The 18,382-nt window shown below is 38.8% G+C and overlaps 2 protein-coding genes across 2 annotated transcripts; one reads left to right on the top strand and one right to left on the bottom strand.

Moving 5' to 3' along the window:
• Positions 1–1,928: 1,928 nt before the first annotated feature.
• On the top strand, positions 1,929–7,920 carry slc25a44a (solute carrier family 25 member 44a). The gene is made up of 4 exons (XM_030426836.1): positions 1,929–2,269; positions 3,608–4,315; positions 4,582–4,709; positions 5,771–7,920. Exons 2-4 carry the CDS (start codon positions 3,682–3,684, stop codon positions 5,960–5,962), a joined length of 954 nt encoding a protein of 317 aa, XP_030282696.1. The 5' UTR covers positions 1,929–2,269; positions 3,608–3,681; the 3' UTR covers positions 5,963–7,920.
• Positions 7,921–8,785: 865 nt separating this feature from the next.
• Positions 8,786–15,648, bottom strand: skic8 (SKI8 subunit of superkiller complex). The gene is made up of 11 exons (XM_030424614.1): positions 15,522–15,648; positions 14,436–14,490; positions 14,315–14,342; positions 13,396–13,501; positions 12,463–12,635; positions 10,792–10,940; positions 10,435–10,528; positions 10,116–10,209; positions 9,805–9,897; positions 9,536–9,614; positions 8,786–9,050 (listed from the first exon to the last, which is right to left on the bottom strand). Exons 2-11 carry the CDS (start codon positions 14,445–14,447, stop codon positions 8,961–8,963), a joined length of 918 nt encoding a protein of 305 aa, XP_030280474.1. The 5' UTR covers positions 14,448–14,490; positions 15,522–15,648; the 3' UTR covers positions 8,786–8,960.
• Positions 15,649–18,382: the final 2,734 nt, after the last annotated feature.

The following is an 18,382-nucleotide window of genomic DNA, read 5'->3' as shown; positions in this document are numbered from 1 at the left end:
GCATACTTATTTCAGTAGATATCTCTGCAACACAATACACACACATCATAATTCACATTCTGTTCATAGTTTATTTTTGAATGCTTTCGACTTAAAGATTCAACACATATTCAGATAATCAGAAAAATGCTAAACATTGGATCTGGTAATTGGCCAGGCTGATAACATTCCTTTTGATACTAAAGTACATTTAATATCAGATACTTGAACACTTAAAAGTACTATTCATATGGATGAATTTCACTTTTACCAAAGCAAGATTTTAACAGGATATCTTTACTTTTACTCAAGTGTGACTCTGCTGTACTTTAAACAACACTGGCAATAATAATACAATTATAATAATAACTTCTATTTTTTATAACAATATCTTTATTGGCTTTATGTGAATATTAAATGTGAATCCACTGATTATTGAAACAATGATGTTGACATTGTAAAAAAGCTAGCAAGTAAAAGATAAGGGGAAAAAATAATCAAAGAGCAGTTTAACAAAACACCACATGCATATATACACAACTTATCGTGATTTATTAATTGTTTAGATTGAAAGAATCCTTTGTGTTGGTTCTACGATGACGTCAATAGATATTTGTATTTATATCACACAAAAAGTGCACAATTAAATTTTACGACATTCATATGAAATCAAACAAACAATTCTACAAGGTCATACTGTAAATAACTTGTTATGGTCATTATATTAAACATCTGCCATGGTTTGTAAACACAGGGACACGGAGTCAGTGAACATGACCCTACATGTCTACTGTGACTTTAAAACCTCTGACGTCACAGCACAGATGTGACGCTGTATTCATGTTGCCTTTATGAAACCTCCGACTTCCAAGTACCTTGAACGGCTTCCGTGAAACATTCATTAAGCTGTCTGGTAGTCTGGTATTCAGATGTTGGTGCTGGCTGTTTTACATTAACTTCCAAATGTAACAAGTTTAAACTACATAATACAAGGTATGATAAGATAAGATAAGATAAGATAAGATCTTTAAGATAAGATTGTTTTTGATCTCCCGTAAGAGAAATTCAGTGTGGCACAGCAGCAAAGGGAAACAATCAGTGTTCACACAATACACAATGTAGCAGTGTGAGGTAGGAATTGACAAAGAGTCAAATAAAATAGAATTAAAGAAGGATATACTCAAATAAAAAGATAAAGTATATTGGAATAGAAATGCTATATACACTAGAATCTAGTGTATATAGCATTTCTATTCATCTAGTGACTAGATGGATCGGTGCACATGTACCTGTGCAATGTTCAAAAAGCATCACTCAACTAATCAATGAATCAATGAATCAATCACTTAGACTTAATTGGTATGGGCCTAAGGTGGCAAATTATGAGATTTCTTTTTGTTTTTGTGATTATTAAGCCAAAACGTATGTATTACTCAACATGAAAACACACATGGTACCTGGATTTGATGTCTTTTTTCCTCAAGACCTTATTGTGCACAAGTTTAATTGCAAAAAAAACCACACAGACAATACAAAACAAAATAGTCCAACAACATAGAAACATATAAATATTTACATCCACAATGCCAGAGTTAACATTTTCATGTTACAAGCATATTGTATAGATTTAATAAAAGTATTAGTATTCTTAACATCAGCTATGGAGGTGCTATACTGTTAAGATCATTAATAAGGGGCAGGATAGTTGGATACTGACATTTCCTTCTAATGAATATGGATTTTTCCCCCAAAATAACAAATCGTTATATATTATGCAGCATGTTATTTCTCATGTTATCTTGACTAAAATACAACATTACATCACGCACATTCATCTTAAATCTTAGAGTTTCGATATCATTCTGATAAAATGATCAAATAAAATCTGATCATCAATGTCAAAAGTTGCCTAATTTGACGCTTTTGTTTCACATACTCTTGGTACTCCTACGTTTGCCTCGGGCCCTGAACGCACCGCCCTCGTAACATTTAGGTTAGTTAATCAAACCGCTAGTTTAGTACACACAATCGTGACAGCGGTCACCTGGGAGACAAAACTATCTTCAGAGCACATTAGTTATCCAGGAAAAGTTTGTCTGACACCAGGAAACCGCTGCAGTGAACCGCAGCTAATGACCTTTCACCTCTAGACAATGTTTGCTTGCAGCAGTAATGGACGGGACTCATGACCCACCTTGTTGCAGAACAGGCCGTGTGAGTTCAACCGAGCAGCTCAGTGTTGTAACAGTGACCGCGGAGGTGGGAGGAGAACCACATGAGCCCCTGGCAGGTGAGTTTAGTCGGTGTGGTCGCGTTAAATCTTCCCAACACAGCTAACGTGTGTTTATATGTTGCTAAGCTAGCCAACACACACAGCGCGAGTACACGGTGTGACATTGCACGTGCTTCCTCAACCGCTGCGAGACAACAATAAAAAATAGTCGATTAACCGATCAGACGGTCACATGGTGGTGTTAGGGAACTGCGCCAGGTTGTAGTTGTAGTTAAAGGTGCATGTAAGAAACAAATAAGATGTTTGTGTAGCTGTCAGTCAGAGTGGCCTTCACTGCTGTGAAACCAGTTGTACAGCGGCCGTCCTGCCCTGTACTGTAACATACAGTCAAACCTGTCCGCTTTGTCCTTTCTATTCGTGTTGCATAAGGCAACGTTAGATAGTGCCAGTGTTTTATATAGCCTACTGGAATGCAGCATGCTACTTCTATGCTCTGCATGCTTCTCTGTGGAAGACTGATTTACTGATACACAGAGAGTTTATCCGGTTGTGACTGGTCCCTTGTGTTGTTTGAACAGCTCTGCTTGAAAATGAATTTGAACATACTAATTATTCCTCAGTCCCAGTGAAGCAGTGGGCCATTGGATAATTTCTGCAGAGATTTGTTGAAAGCCTCAGTGAGTTCAACTTTCAGACAGAGCTGCTTCCCCCTTTGGTTTGCTCAGATACTGACAAGTTCCTGATTTAAAATACTCTCTCCTATGCAATTGCAATCGCATAAAAGATCTAGCTGCCATTTGTCCAAAAAAAAAGAAAAAAACCTAACTTTTAAAGGGGTACTATGCAAGCCCCCAGAAAGGCTCTGAAGCCAACTTTCATAGTTGCCAAACCATGTAATTACATCATCAGGTGATGCACTGGGACCCAACCAGACTTTTCCCCCTAAACTTAAAATTGTGAAAGAAGAGTCACCAAAATGGTGGATAGATTATTTTTGAGCGTCACAACCCCCTCGAAAAGACTGGCTTCACTTTCAGAATTTGAGCCATTTGTTACAATTAAATTTAGAGTCTAGAAGAGCCCCACAATTATTTTATCCCCGTTCAAGTAATTCGGGGACTAAACCAGACGTTACTCGGCTTAGTCTGGGTTGCAAAAAAAGCCAAATGATTGTGGTGCATTAGAGTTATAGGTACAATTATCCATCATGTCTGTATATGTGAAAGGTGTATGTGTGTTGCCAAGGAGGATGTGTCCATTGTTTTGGTTGGTTAATTTGTGTGTCAGCAGGATTACACAAAAAAAAAAAACTTGTGGTGCTTAACTGGATCCAGGAATGTTTTTTTTTACATTTGATCAGAGAGATTTACTGATGCTGATTGTTCTTGTTTGCAGGTGTGAATGCAGTCGGAGGGCTGACGGATGCAGATATGTGGCTTTAGGGGGGCAGCGCTGCCTTAGCCAGCACCATGCAGCAGAAAGGTGCCATCCAAATTATTGAATGGGAGGACCTGGACAAGAGGAAGTTCTACTCCCTGGGTGTGTTCATGACCCTGACCACCAGGGCCACCGTCTACCCGGCCAGCCTCATCCGCACTCGACTCCAGGTGCAGAAGGGGAAGGCCCTCTACTCCGGCACCTTTGATGCTTTCTGCAAGATCCTGCGAGCTGAGGGTGTACAAGGCCTCTACCGTGGCTTCATGGTCAATACGTTCACGCTGGTCTCAGGACAGGCTTACATCACCACCTACGAGCTGGTGCGCAAGTATGTGTCCCAGTACTCGCCCAGTAACACGGTGAAGTCGGTGGTGGCAGGAGGGGCAGCATCCCTGGTGGCTCAGACCATCACTGTGCCCATTGACATTGTGTCCCAGCAGCTGATGATGCAGGGACAGGGTGAACACCTGACCCGCTTCAAGGTCAAACCCAAAATGATGCTCGCAGCTTCCAAACGCAGACTGACTTTCGGGCAAACCCGGGACATTACGGTGCAGATATTTGCAGCTGATGGCTTCAGGGGATTTTACAGGGGTTACGTGGCATCGCTACTCACATACATCCCAAACAGTGCACTCTGGTGGCCTTTTTATCATTTTTATGCAGGTAAACAACACACTGTCAGTTGTTCTTTATAGTAGCTGTTCTTAGAAAACTCCATCTCTTGTAAAATGATCCAAAGTCATAGTCAACATTTAAAAAATATACAGTACCAATTCTAAAGATGTGGTGAACAGAGCAGTGAAACAGATGCCTGTGAGAGTGTGTTTTTCTGTTACAATTCAGGCAATTTATAGCTTCACTTATACAAATCTGTGGTGATCTTTGAATATACTGACCTTACAATGTTTTTATATCCTTTGTGTTCACAGAGCAGCTGTCGTTGATGGCACCAACAGAGTGCCCTCATCTGATTCTGCAGGCTTTTGCAGGACCAATGGCAGCAGCCACCGCCTCCACCATCACCAACCCGATGGATGTTGTTCGAGCAAGAGTACAGGTAATCACTGAAGCCACCATTGTGCACCAAATTAATATATATTTGAGAAAGTAACCAGGGTTTATATAGTAAAAAGTAACCCGTAAATTAAATATTTACTCGCCAGGAACATTTTGTTTTCGGAAGGATGGAAAAAACTTTTAGGTGAACTAAAGATAATGTTGGACTTTGATACAAGGAGCAAGAATGAACCAAAACGTTTGTTTTAATCCAGGATGAAGAGTCATATTTACAAGGCAGCAGTTGTTTGGTGGAGAGAAGATGAGTCTATTTGTTAATAAATCTGCAGAACTAACAACTGAGTCTGGCCCTCATTGCAGTGATATTTCAGCACTAAATACAGCTGGAGTCAGCTGCTTTTCTCTGCAGATACACTTCCTCTTTTTCTGAACATTACTCAACAGTTTCTCAACTTGCTCTTTGTTGCAATTGAACAACAGACTGTTTTGACAGCACATGCTAGTAGGACTTTGTGTGAAGCTGATGTTTTTGTACATCCCACATGTTGTATTAGTTTCCTTTTCTTTACATGTCATTTGATTAAATCTGGTTACTGTTTTACTGCCTGGTCCACTCTTCCTCTGCAGAGAAGTTCCCCTCTTGAGAAGGAATTGTTGATTGTTGACATTTTTAGTTTGCTTACCGAATGGAAAGACTTTTCCTCCCTGTTGCCTTAAGAGAAGAAATTGGAAGTTCATTCTTGATCTTTGGAAGCAGAACAATTTTGCTCTTTGACCTGACCCCCCCCCCCCCCAAATTATAATTTTTTATGGTTTCTTTGTCAAAAGGCACCACCTGTTTAAAAAAGCAAGCGTCCAAAATGTTGTGAAATAAATTAATGGATTAGAATTGTTAAACCACAAAACCAGAACTTTTCCCCAGACAGTTATTCATCATCCAAATCTGGAATTGTTGCATCCCTACATCAACGTCCATTTAGCTGCTGTCATGGAGCTTTTGATCATATGAATCATACCTATCAGATAGTTTGCTAGCTTTAGTAATGATCTCCCTTCTTTGCAAATACCAGAGATGGTCTAACACTCCCCTGTCTGTTGAAGGTGGAGGGACGTTCATCCGTCATCGAGACGTTCAAGCAGCTGCTAGCTGAGGAGGGCATCTGGGGGATGACCAAGGGGCTGTCAGCCCGCATCATTTCCTCGCTGCCCACGTCGGTGCTCATTGTGGTAGGATATGAGACTCTGAAGAGACTGAGCCTGCGGGCTGATTTAATAGAGACGAGACACTGGTGAAAGGCCAGAGGGAACAGAAACGGAACAGAAAAGGAGAGAGTCTGTGGAAAACGCTCAGCTGTGTAGCGGCCTCCACATGACTCTTAGATCTCTGTTGTTTTAAATGCAGGTACAATGCAGCAGAGTGCAAATGGTGATGTTTGTCTTTGGGTACACTTGGTGTTATTGTTACCTTGCTGTTCTTTTTCTTTTTTTTTTTTCCTTCTTTACCGTCACTGTGAAATCCAAAGTTATCACTGAAACGGTTCTGTATTTTTGCCAATACTGAATGTCCCCATTTAAAAAGAAAACACGATTTTTTTAAGTTTATAGTTGACTGAGGACAGATGGCAGATAAAGCCTCCTCTACTGTATATTTTAACAATATGGAATCGACCGAACCAGTGTATTTCTTTATGCCTGGATATGTAACAGCTTGGGGTTTGCTTGTTTATTTATGGTGTCATATTTTTAAAGATGCAATATGTAAGATTTTGGTTTAAAACATTTAAAAATGAACTAAAATATCTATATGTACTAGGCCTGTCCTGTCCTGAATACCACCTCAGGCACCCACTAACTGCACAGCTAACCGAGCTACCTAGCTAACAGCAGCTACAGTTAACAGTAATTATGTGCTTACTGCTGATCTGTGCCCCTTTTTTTTGTTTGGAGTGACCTTCAACAGGTGGCCAGTTCTTACATATTGCACCTCTTGTCAACACTTGATACACCTGTGAGTTCGGTATGGCTAGGTCCAGTTTTTTTTCATTAAGGTATTCCACAGTAAATTACAGTATGTATTTTAAGAGAATATTTGACGAGGCCAGTGTAATGACTTCACAATGTACCATAATGGAGACACAAATGCCCTTGTTGTTCTGTTGAGCATGCCAAGAGTAGAAAAGCTTGATATCTGTGTGCATTCCAGTGAAAAGATACTTTTGTGCAGGTGTAAAAAAAGAGAAATTAGCTCTGATTATAATTTACACTATGTTGTTAAATTATGCAGCAGTAATGAGTATATCGTCCGTCTGTGTGATCATTTAAAACAGACTTCCAAAGGTGTATTTAAAACAAGCTTAATTTTCTGTTCACCTACAGGACGAGATAAATTAGATTTATCTCAAGAGATTTTTGTGAAACCTGACCCAAGTATGTGGATTTCTGTAAGACGTAGCTGTGTCAAGTGATTCATTTGCCAGCAGTCTGTAAAGACAGTTGTGCAGGTATGAGAATGAATTCTACGTAAAGACAAGTCGGGCAAGTGTTTCTTCTTCTTTTTGTTTCCATCTGAGTAAGTTGATTGTAAAAGAACAAAGTGGAGCTTGACAGAAAATGGCAGATGCAGCAGGAAAACCGTAAATGTTGTTACGGGCCTTCGACCACAACAGAGAGGTGGGAATCCAGGGCCTCCCTCATCGTCCACTACTAGTGTTAAAACATCTGTTGTGCTTCATAAACTGTTTGGGATGACTGAGGATCAGATCTGCAACTATTTGGTCACAGGGCAGAAAGTTAAACCACTAGGAGGTTCTGCTGTTTGGCTAAAGCAAGAACGCAGAGGGAGGGTAAAGGTAGCAGCAGCACCAGCAAACAAGACTAAACTCCGAAGTTGCCTTCAGATTCCACCAGTCACTTAATACATTTGAGGTGCATCAACAAGTTGTCTGAAAAATGACAATTACTGCCAGAAAACATCTCCGTGAGGTTCCTGTATAATCTGTAAATGGTTTTAGTTTTTCAGCACTTTTTATTTGTGCAAGACAATGTTCAATTGAAAAGAATCATGAATTTCCTCCAGTTTCTGAACTGTTGTGATTAATTTCTGTAAAAGAAACTTAATGGACCTTTGCCTGTATGGAGGAAGTGCTACAACTATGTACATCTACCAACTACGCTACCTGCTGTGTGTGTTAGAGATACAGTTTTTGAACTTGTCCATCTTTGATGAAAAGTAATAAAGGCTTCAGAATCACTGCAGTGGTTAGTATCTGTTTTTATGGTCTGTACATTTAAGAATCTTGTTATTCTGTTTTAGAAATTACTGTCAATTGCACATCAGTTTTATCTACGGTGTAAATAGTTGTCACTGTTTTTCTTTTTTTATATTTTTATATTTTTCATATAATTTTTTTTTTTTTTTTTTTTTTTACTTTTTATAATAATTTGTTTTTAATGTGATGTTTTTCATTCTAGAAGGGCCAACTATATCACAGCCCAATTTCTCCCCTCAGGGATCAATAAAGTGTCGGAGTCTGAAACATGATTATGGGGTTGCAGTACAGCTGCTGGGCCACTGGGAGGAGCACTAGATCATACTTCACCTGCACACATGCTGAAACGACTTCCCTCCAAAATTGCATTTCCTAATTGGAGTGAGGAATAGACGTCAACTGGAATACCATGAATCATTAGGTCTGTGTCTTTTCTGTTATAAATCTATTTATTTATATTTCTGACTCATCTGATTACTATTAGCCTTTTGTCAGTTCTTAATAATTACATGGATTTATAGCTGACCTACAAGAAGGAACTAAGAAGACAAATTAGTTTAAATTTACTTTATATTAAAGGGAAATATGAATAAAAAAACAAAACCTTATTTTATAGCGTTGTATATGTTATATAGCTTTCTATATGTTTTTTAAACTCACTTTTCATTATTATAGTAATATTATCTTTTCATGTCAGTCACATTTTCCACTCTTGTCTGTTCCGGGGCTCCAGACCAGAGAGCTTATTTCATCTGAACCCTAAAGACATTCTGGTTCTGTAACCAAATGATACCACTGACACGAAAAATTATAACTAGTTTACAAAAGAATTCAGCTCAAGCCAAAGTAAAAAAGCAACCCCTTTATTTGACCGTGGTGGGCCAGTGGAAAAAAAAAAAAAAAACTCCATTACATTTACAGCTCATCTCCCTCCCTCCCCTAATTAACAACTTCAAATGCATGATTTGAGTAAACAGCTCTGAAGACTCCCTCCACCTGTAGCCTGTACTGGACGTCGTCCATCACATGGGGCAGTCGTAGATGTGGATGGCGCGATCGTCTCCAGCTGAGATGATCTTTGAGCCGGTGCTGTTGTATTTCACACTCCACACCTGAAGATAACAGAAGAGATGGCGAAAGGATCGGAGTTACACAGACCAGTGTCCACATTTTAGAAAATATTATACCTAGGGTAAAAGTTTATTAAAAAGTTTTCCCGGATGCCATTCCTTGAATGTTTTAAAAAATACTCTAAAGATCCCCTCCACACATGTATTAAAGCGTACAAAAATGTCATTTTCACAATGAAACAAGCGAAACAAGACGGCAGAGTCAACCTCCTCTGATCTCTCTGTGGAGCTGTGCCTCTATCACAGAGGACAGATCATCCCCCCCACAGGCGTCTGCAACTGGCCATCTAATGACAGCTGAGATTATTGGTTTTACCCGAGCTGAAGGATCAGCGGAGGGTCATTTGAGAGGCCAGTCGGTGACATTGGCTGTATTGATTCCCACCCCAACACATTAGCACCTATTTTCTTGCTTTGAATTTGATTATGACACGCTCGGTGCAGAGATGGAGGGTTTTCTGTGTCACCTGGTCTTGATGGTCAAAGAAAGTGTTGATGCACGCTCTGGAGCTGGCGTCCCAAACCTTCACGCTCTTGTCGGACGAGCTGAGAGCGACGGAAGAAAGAGAACGTTTGAGAAAGTTTTGTATTTCATGTTAGAAACAAAGATTTGTGTTGTTAATCTTGGTCTGTAAAAACAGCCTCAGCTGCTTTGAGTGGTCATAATGTCTTCAGCTTCAGGTCTTAAAATTCAACCTCTGATTTGTGGCAACCTGAAGCTGTTTTGAACTTTTACCTCGAGACAAAGTGGGTGTTATCCGGGGAGAAGGCGACGTTAAGGACCCAGGATCCATGTCCACTCAGTGTGCCGGCCAGGTTGGCATGTTGCCTGTAAATCACACATTATTAGAGCAAACAAAGGCTTCTTTCTTTTTTCTCTCAGGATCTGTGTTTGGTAACATCCTTAACAACCTTTCCCTCCCATGTTCTCTGCTATATATTCTATTTCATTATGAATATCTGTTCTATTTCCTTTTGGTACTGAAATTTCCTTTGGGATGAATTGGCTGGCGAGTGTATTCACAGCAAGCTGCCAGCTGAACTCACACATCATATATTTTGATGTAACCGTCGTCGGATGCTGTGACCAGGAGCTGGGAGTCAGGGGAGAAAGTGAGGGATCTGATGGGCATGGCGTGACCTGGGGGGAGAGGAAACAAGTCAGTTAGCTTCCTCACTGAGTCCTGGTGATCTCTGCCTCTCTTCTGATTTAGAAAGGTTTAATATGGCTGACTGGATCCTGAATCCAAGGTTTTAGGGAGTATTTTAAGGAGTATTTTTGATTATTTTCTCACATGTAATAATCAAATTGCTGTTATTTCAAGGTAAAAAAGCTTAATAATGTTCCTTTTATATGTGAACCGACCTTCCAGTGTGTGGAGCAGCTTTCCAGTGGCGATGTCAAAGATGTTGATGATTCCATCGATAGCTCCGCTGGCCAAATATTTTCCATCAGGGCTCTGAGGGTGCAAAAACAAAAACAGAAATGTAAAAAAAATATCGAGACACGAAACTGGATGAGCTATAGATAGTTCTAAAAGCCTATAAAAACAACCTCTGCACCTACAGAAGAAAGGCTAAGCGTTAAAATAGAGGGAAACATTGATGTGAACGACAGGAAACACAAATCAAGGTGAGTTACTTTAAAAGCTATGACAGTGAGGTCTCAGCCTTCAGAGACGTCACCACCCAGCCAACCAGAGGGTGATTTATGGCGCCTTACGTAAGCTATACTCAGGATGAATTTTCCTCGGGTGTCCAGAGAATATTCCTTCTTGCCGCTTTCCACACCGAAGATGTTGACCTTGCCAAGATGACTTCCTGTGGCAATGTATTTAGAATCTGGGGAGAAGGCGACCGACCACGCATCAACTGGAGAGGAGAGCAGACAGACAAAGGGGACGTTGAACACATACTACTATTTTAACAATATCTACCGCAAATTAATGCAATGCGCCTTGTCAAAGTGTCTTTTTTGTGATCTATTTTCTTATTGTCAATGTGTCTCATCTAACTGCCCCTAAACACAACACCAAATTATAAGCATATATAATGTGAATAATGCATTATAATGTCCGTCCACACAAAGAAAACAGGTTTAACATAAAGAGGACTCACTTCTGAAGAATCCAAATATACCAAAATGCAGAAGGTCCACAGTGGGGAGAAAAAAAGAAAGGGGTCTTAAATCCACCGACCCAGACCAACCACTGAGTGAAACAGGGCGTTACTAATGGAAGGTGACGTGGCATTTAGATGAAGTACAGCCTGATACAACACACATTTCTGGGAGTGGGGTTTCTGAGAGGTGAGAGTGAAAAAAATACTGTGTAATGCCGTGCTACACAGCAGAACAGACAAGCTGTCAGCCCCTGCAGGTTCATTTTAATACGAAACCCGGTGACGATTTCCTTTACAGCCACTTTATTCCAGTGTTAGACAGTAAGAGGCAGTGATTGAACACTCAATACAGGAAGACCACAGTAACAAGGTTAGGTCAGCTGTATTTTTTTATCAGACAGGCATCGTGGCTGTTAAAGAGTAGCTCAAAATCAAAGTTCAAATTTTCTCAACTGATCCATCAGTCAAAAAACATGTTTCGATAAACGTCAGAAAATAGTAAAAAATGACACAGCTTCCTAAAGATAACTGAAGTTACTCAGTTTATTATCACATAGGACAAGGAGCTTTCGAGAAATGAAATTACCACAAGCAAAAATGAAGAAATCAAATCAATTAATGTGCTATTGAATGCCTCAAAAATAATATTAAAAATTAAATGTTTTTATTGAATTTGTCTATGAAAAGAACTGAAAATAAAATGGAAAATGATATAAATTGGGGACTCAATACAAAGGTGGATACAAGAAGCAACTAAAAACAGAAATATTAATTTAAACATCACATTTTATGAATGAATTAATGCCTATATTTATTTAGTGCATTTAATGGCATATTAAGTAATTTATAGAGATATTGATTTATTTTCCCAGTATTTTGGCAGTTTCAGTCCTCCACAAAGAGCAGCACTAACTTCTCACAGATGAGAAGAAAAAAGTATTTGGGATTTGTGCCTGAAAACTGACCTTACTTTAAAACAATAAATAAATTAATCAAAAATAGACTTTGCTGACTATGTCCCCAGGAATCAACTAATCAATTAATTGACTAATTGTTTCAAAATATGTACACATAAATGAACTACAAACACACATGCTGACTGTAAAGTGGGGGTGGTCAGCGATCAGTTTGTTGAATCAATTGCTCATTTGAAAAAGTTAACGTAAGCAAGTTAAAGTACAAAGGGAACTGTGATGTCCCTACTCACCATGACATCCCAGTGCAAACTAATCGATAAAAAAAATGTCAGTGATCCTCTGAGGCCCGGTCTTACCTGGCCCTGCGTCCATGGACTTGATCTGTTTTCCTGACTCCAGGTCCCAGAGACGGATGTGGGCATCGAGGGAGCTGGAGGCAGCGATGGCCCCGTTGTGACTGATGTCCACTGACACCACACCCAGCTGGTGGCCCTCCAGAGTCCACTGCAGCTCCAGCTTCTCGTCTGACCTGCAGGAACAGAGCGACACAGAGATTATTCCGTCACGTCAGGTCAAATAAACTCCAAGGATAAGACAACATGGACGAGGAGCTTGTAAAGTGCTCAGAACAGAAGAAGATTTTAGCTTTGGTACATAAGAATGGACTTTATCTATTTACTATCAAGAGTTAATGGCCTAGTAGTTGTAGAATATGGTCGTGCAGAATGAGGCGTTCATTAGTGCTGCATAATGACTAAGAAACAGCCAATATGCTACTGATAGGCCTTCTAATAAGTTAATAGTTAATATATGTAAGGGTATATATACTGTATGTCAGTTTCCTTTGTTAAAGATCTTCTTAAAAATAAATATCTAAAAACACATTGCCATAAGTGTGCTCTTGAAGTCTTCAGCTGTGGTCTCAAACAATCCCCTCACTGCCCCTTCAGCTGAATAACACAGTCAGGCTCAGCTAACTAGGACTGCTGATGTGGAATGAACACAGACGCGTCACATCTTGTCAGAACAGACACTTGAACTCTTACAGAATGTTTTTCTTATATTTGTCTCTTGTTTTTTGATTTGTCACTCACACTGATCATTTTTATTATTATTATATGTATATTTTGATCATAGGTCGTAGAAAAGACAATACATAAAATGAAGCAAATATTAAGATAAGAAAAAAGAACACAAATGTAATATTTATGAAGAAAGTGACTTTACAGCCAGCTAATGGCTTTATAAACTATGGTATTGTCACGAGGAGTAATGTTAAAAATACTCACCATTTCCAGACTTTCACCATATCATCTAGTGAGCCAGTGACTATCGTTTCTGTCACGTCTGCTTCACTTTTACCCCATGCTGCTGTCCAGATAGCATCATCGTGTGCTGAGAGGAAACAAACACAAGTTGATAATGACAGTGAGAACAAGCAGCGTTTCTCGTGGAGCTGTTGGGAAAGGCATTTAAAACACAAGTCTGATGTTTTATTATTTTGTTGTTGTCAATAAATGCCTGAAAACACAATCAGGTAGTACGACTCTGAATACTTTCTGACCTCCATCCACTGTCTGTGGTTCTGAATAACAGAATTTTTTAAAGTACCGTAGCTTATTAAGTTAGAAAACGATTAAGAGATTTGTCCGACCCTAAATCCACTCAAATCAGTTATGAAAAGTATTAAAAAATCTGTTTAAAATGAGTGACATATAATATGATCTGAGACGAATTTGGAAGTTGTGAGTACCAAAGTAAAACAATTTATGGTTTATGGATCAGCTGTAGTGATGAATTGAAAGATGTAGCACATTTTTTAAGTTTTAAAAAGATGCTAAAAATGACTGATTGATGATTATTAACAAATATATAAAGCCATGATCAGAAAGCCAAATTGTCATGATTATGACAGATTACAGAATGCCTTAAAGTTCTGTCTTTTTCACTTGACATTAGCTCTTGACTCAAAAAGGATGCCTATAGTATGTGTAGAGAATCGGCATAACGCACTTTAGCTTCAGACGACACCTGCTGAAGTCTCTAGAAATCCATTTGTACTGTTATGTATTGTCAAGTGTCAACAAGTTATTGCCTTAATTTTTATTGATTCCAGTCTAAAAAAAATATGTAAATTAAATGACATTCCGATTTCATAAAAAAATTGAAAATTACTTCTGGGAACAGTTTATCTGCTGTGTTACTCACCATGTTCTTGCTTGAAAAGAATGCTGTACTGAAATCAGAGCACAAACTCACAGTTAGTGTTTCATCCAGAAAACAAACAAAGTAAGGAAATGCTGATTTTCTATTTGAATTTGTTGCTTACTTGGGTGCTCATGTTTTGGTCCTGGGAGTTGGACAGCCAGTTAGACTACTTTTATCTGAAACAACATTTAAGCACGCTGGTGTTGACAAAGCAGAGAACCTTAAAAATCGAATTAGTTTGCAGTTGTGAAATGAAAGCACTTTTACTCAACTGCTGTGTGTTAAGTACAAATTCAAGGTACCTTATTTGACTGATATTTTACAATTTAAAGGGTTTGCTGCTGAGCCGACAAAATATGACAATTTGTATAAAGCTGTCATCCAACAGTATATACAAGGACAAGTGAAACGTTTAGTTGATTGACAAAATTCACTGGCAAATATTCTGATAATTGTTTAATAATTTTCTTTCTTTCTTTTTTTTAAATAATAACGTTGAAGTTTGGACTGTTGTTTGGAGAAAAGAAGGTTTCACTTTCAGCTCTGGGCGTTTGTGATGACAAAGCAAATAATCAACTGATTAATCAGGAAGAAAATATTCAGCAGATTGATCCATTATGAATACAATCATTAGTTGCAATACAACACAGTTCAAAATAGCTAAATTTCAACAAACTGCCGCATTAAAATCCTGCTTTTACATGAATGACTGAGCAATAACAATCTAATGATATAATAACAGCACAACAGTCATCGAGTACACTACGTTGAGTACATTTCCATGACTACACGTAAATTTAAAGTATCTTTAAGGTGTAGTATTACTAATTATTACTTTTTTACTTCAGTACAGGAGCTCAAATGTTGCTCCACCACTGCTAGTTTAGCTGCCAAGAAACAAACACCTTGTAAGATTTGACGTTTGTAGACCTGCTGCAGTCAAAGGGAGAAAAGACGAATGAATAACTGATGAAACTAACACATTTATGCAGCTAAACAGATTAAAAATCTGCTAAAATACTCTGGTTTACGGGAGCTAGCCCCGATTAGCAGCGGCTATCACAGCAGGTTAGCGCTGCATCCAGTTGGCAACAAAGTGCAGTGTGCAGTTTTTAACGGTTACAAGAGCATCAGGTGGTCGCCCAGTTTACCAGACTAACTATAGTAAAAATACACATATCATATGATTTAATATGCGCCAACGTACCTATAAATCTCCTATTAAGATGTTTTATTCAATTTCTGAAGCTCGTTCATTTACATGTGAGACGCCATGACAACATTAGGCGTAAGTTCCGGTTTGCGTCTTCTTCGTTTGTTAAAGAAAGGCTGGTGAAGCTCACTACCGCCACCAGCGGCACAGCGGTGGAACAGCGTTTCTACAGTTATGACTGAAGTTGAAAAAGATGTTTGAAACAATGAATCCAAGAAATACGATCCAAAATTAAAGACAAATGAAATAATTACATACACGTTTGAATTGATAAAACTGTTAATAATCAATAAAGTTAATGTGTAGAATAAGTCAGTAAAATGGTTGTGAGGGGGCGTCAACATAGGCATGATTAGAAAACAATGACAGGGAAACATTCAGTCAAAAAGCAGAGAGATAAAAACATCAAGAAATATGACAAACATATATTTGTGAGCAGAATAACGAAAATCAATATTAATAAATTAGTACAGTGAGACACCTAGAATTATTAGGCTGCTGCTCATCCTAGAGACTCTGATTTAGGCTGTGCCACATCTGTGGTGCCCAGACGGCCAAAACTAGATCAATATTGTGAGACTTTAAAATGTTCAGCAGCTCCCTGCCTGTCTAGACTGAACTAATGATGGCTTACAGTAAAGTAAAACCTCTATCCTGAAGAGAGAAAGGCAAGCAAACTTGAGCCTCAAGTGTAAGCAGAAAAATATTCTCACTTTTTGACAGTTGCTGCAGCAGCAGTCTGAAAACACACACACACTCGGAAGACGGCTGTCAAGATAACATTTCAAGAGAGTATTTCCAAGTGGAAGGAAGCAAATACAGCCTGGGTGTTTTAAAATAACTGCTGGAGTAAAGCTGAAACGGGCACCCGAGTTATAGAGAAATTAAATGAGTGTGAACCTCCTGACAGCCTGAGTGAAGAAGATGAGAGGTGTCCTATTTACAGCGGTGTGTGTGTGTGTGTGTGTGTGTGTGTGTGAGTGTGTGTGTGTTCCAGTGTGTGTGTGTGTGTGTGTGAGAGAGAGAGAGAGACAGAGACTCCTGGGATTTTTTTTTAAAGCCGTAAAATGATTCTGATATTTGCAACATTTACACTTTGCATAATATAATTCCAAAAACTCAACATGTCACCTGCAGATTTGTTCTTGTTGGGGTTTAAAAGTCTTTAAAGTAGCAGTGAAACCAACAAAGATGCTAAAGCCCCACTCAGCCCACAAGAATAAGAATAGACTATATTGAGGGTTGGCAGATTTTTGAGAAAGAGTGCATTACTTCTGTTTAACAGTCAGGTCTTGCATACAGCCTACACAATCTGAATTCATGGAAATACTTTTAGAAATACATAAGGTCCTTTTGTGTTGTTGGGAAGTCTCTGACGGTTATGAAAATGTTGCCTTCCAGTTTAATCAAGTCCACATCTTGCCGACATTGATGCAGATTCTATACAGTGTAATTTTTTGTCATCAATATGAGGTATTCAAATAAAAAACCTCACTAAAACACACTATAATGTAACTATGCACAGATGTCTACATGAATTTATTACTAACATTGCTAACAATTCTCCTGGCATCTGTAACTGGTGTACTCACAGTAACTGACTGTGCGTGCTGGATTTTACAATACCTGTTGTGGTTTCAGGGATCTGCTTGTGTAAAGCGCAACTCTACTACTGCGAATGTGAAAGAACAAAAGGCTTTTCACTATTTTTCTCATGTACTGTAGTGCTCCCTCAGACCTGAGAACACAAATTGGAGGCGTTACCCTTGAAGTAGCTGTTGTGGTTTGAGGAACCTTCAAATTTAACCGTAGCCTGATATATATATTGTAAACACAAATGTTTGTAGCGTGCTTATAAATGCTAAATGGGAGACTTAAATATAAACCAACTGTCCCTCTTTCTATTTCTGGTTACTGCCATGATGAAACTCTTCTGATTTGTGAACACATGAACCACCTGTAGAGCAGCAGACATGAATGAAAAACCAACATTTGACTGATGTATCGCTCAGTTTTTAAACAGCTGTTCCAAAGACTGTCATATCAACAGTTACAGCCAACATCATTGTACTTTTTGGTATATATCATAAAGGGAATGTAAATCCTTTAAGCACCTATATGAGCACAGAGAACGGCAAGCTCTGAAATATGCATCTGTTCTTCCAGCCTCGGCAGGAATTAATTTCTTCTCCCGGCATTTTGTGTATTTTTTCTTTTTGTTTATCCTGCAGGCAGAAAACGATCATTGCTATTTTCAGCCGAGTGATTCGTATTTTCAGGGCAAAATTAATGGCGGGTAATGAAGCTAATGTAATGGCATCAGCTGCAGGATGCTGAAAGCGGAGCAGGACTGCTGTTGTTATTATCTTTGATATGACAAAATGAAGCTTTGAGGGCAGAACAACATGAAACATTCGAGTATCCATCCATCTTATTGTGTAATCATCCTGATTGTGGATCATAGTGAGGTATCACTGTAGAGTGAAGAGCACGTATTATATTATAGTTTTGCTTCAAGAGGAGACAAAAACCTTAAATGCTTCTTTTCAACAGAAACAAAGAGCAAGCTTGGATGGATTTTACCTTACAGATGGCAGCTTTTGCCTTCGCATGCAAACTTTTGGAGATTTCCAGTATTTTTTAGATGCATAGAAGTGCCTCTGTCTTTTGAGCACAGCTTGACATGAACACGGACTATAACTGTAAGAAGTTTTTAAAAGTTTCAGCTCCTTAGTAATCGCCATTTTCCTTCCTTTTGGCTTTTAAATGATCAGTCTGGCCTGATTACGGGATTTGGTCCTGGCAGACTGTGTCCATGGAAATAAAAATGATTAATCTCCCCACAAAAAAGTAAA

This window comes from Sparus aurata, chromosome 8 (assembly GCF_900880675.1).
Source record: "Sparus aurata chromosome 8, fSpaAur1.1, whole genome shotgun sequence".
Classification (NCBI taxonomy): Eukaryota; Metazoa; Chordata; class Actinopteri; order Spariformes; family Sparidae; genus Sparus; species Sparus aurata.
Note: the sequence above shows the minus strand (reverse complement) of the source record. Positions and strands in the feature narration are given on the sequence as shown.

Excerpts from the sequence above, each read along its gene's own strand:
- slc25a44a (XM_030426836.1), top strand. The coding sequence starts at position 3,682 with ATGCAGCAGAAAGGTGCCATCCAAATTATTGAATGGGAGGACCTGGAC. Across the intron at positions 4,316-4,581 it reads TTTTTATCATTTTTATGCAG|AGCAGCTGTCGTTGATGGCA; the intron begins GTAAACAACACA and ends TTGTGTTCACAG. Across the intron at positions 4,710-5,770 it reads TTGTTCGAGCAAGAGTACAG|GTGGAGGGACGTTCATCCGT; the intron begins GTAATCACTGAA and ends TGTCTGTTGAAG.
- skic8 (XM_030424614.1), bottom strand. Across the intron at positions 13,502-14,314 it reads TCTTTTCAAGCAAGAACATG|CACACGATGATGCTATCTGG; the intron begins GTGAGTAACACA and ends GTTTCCTCTCAG. Across the intron at positions 10,941-12,462 it reads GTCCATGGACGCAGGGCCAG|TTGATGCGTGGTCGGTCGCC; the intron begins GTAAGACCGGGC and ends TCTCCTCTCCAG.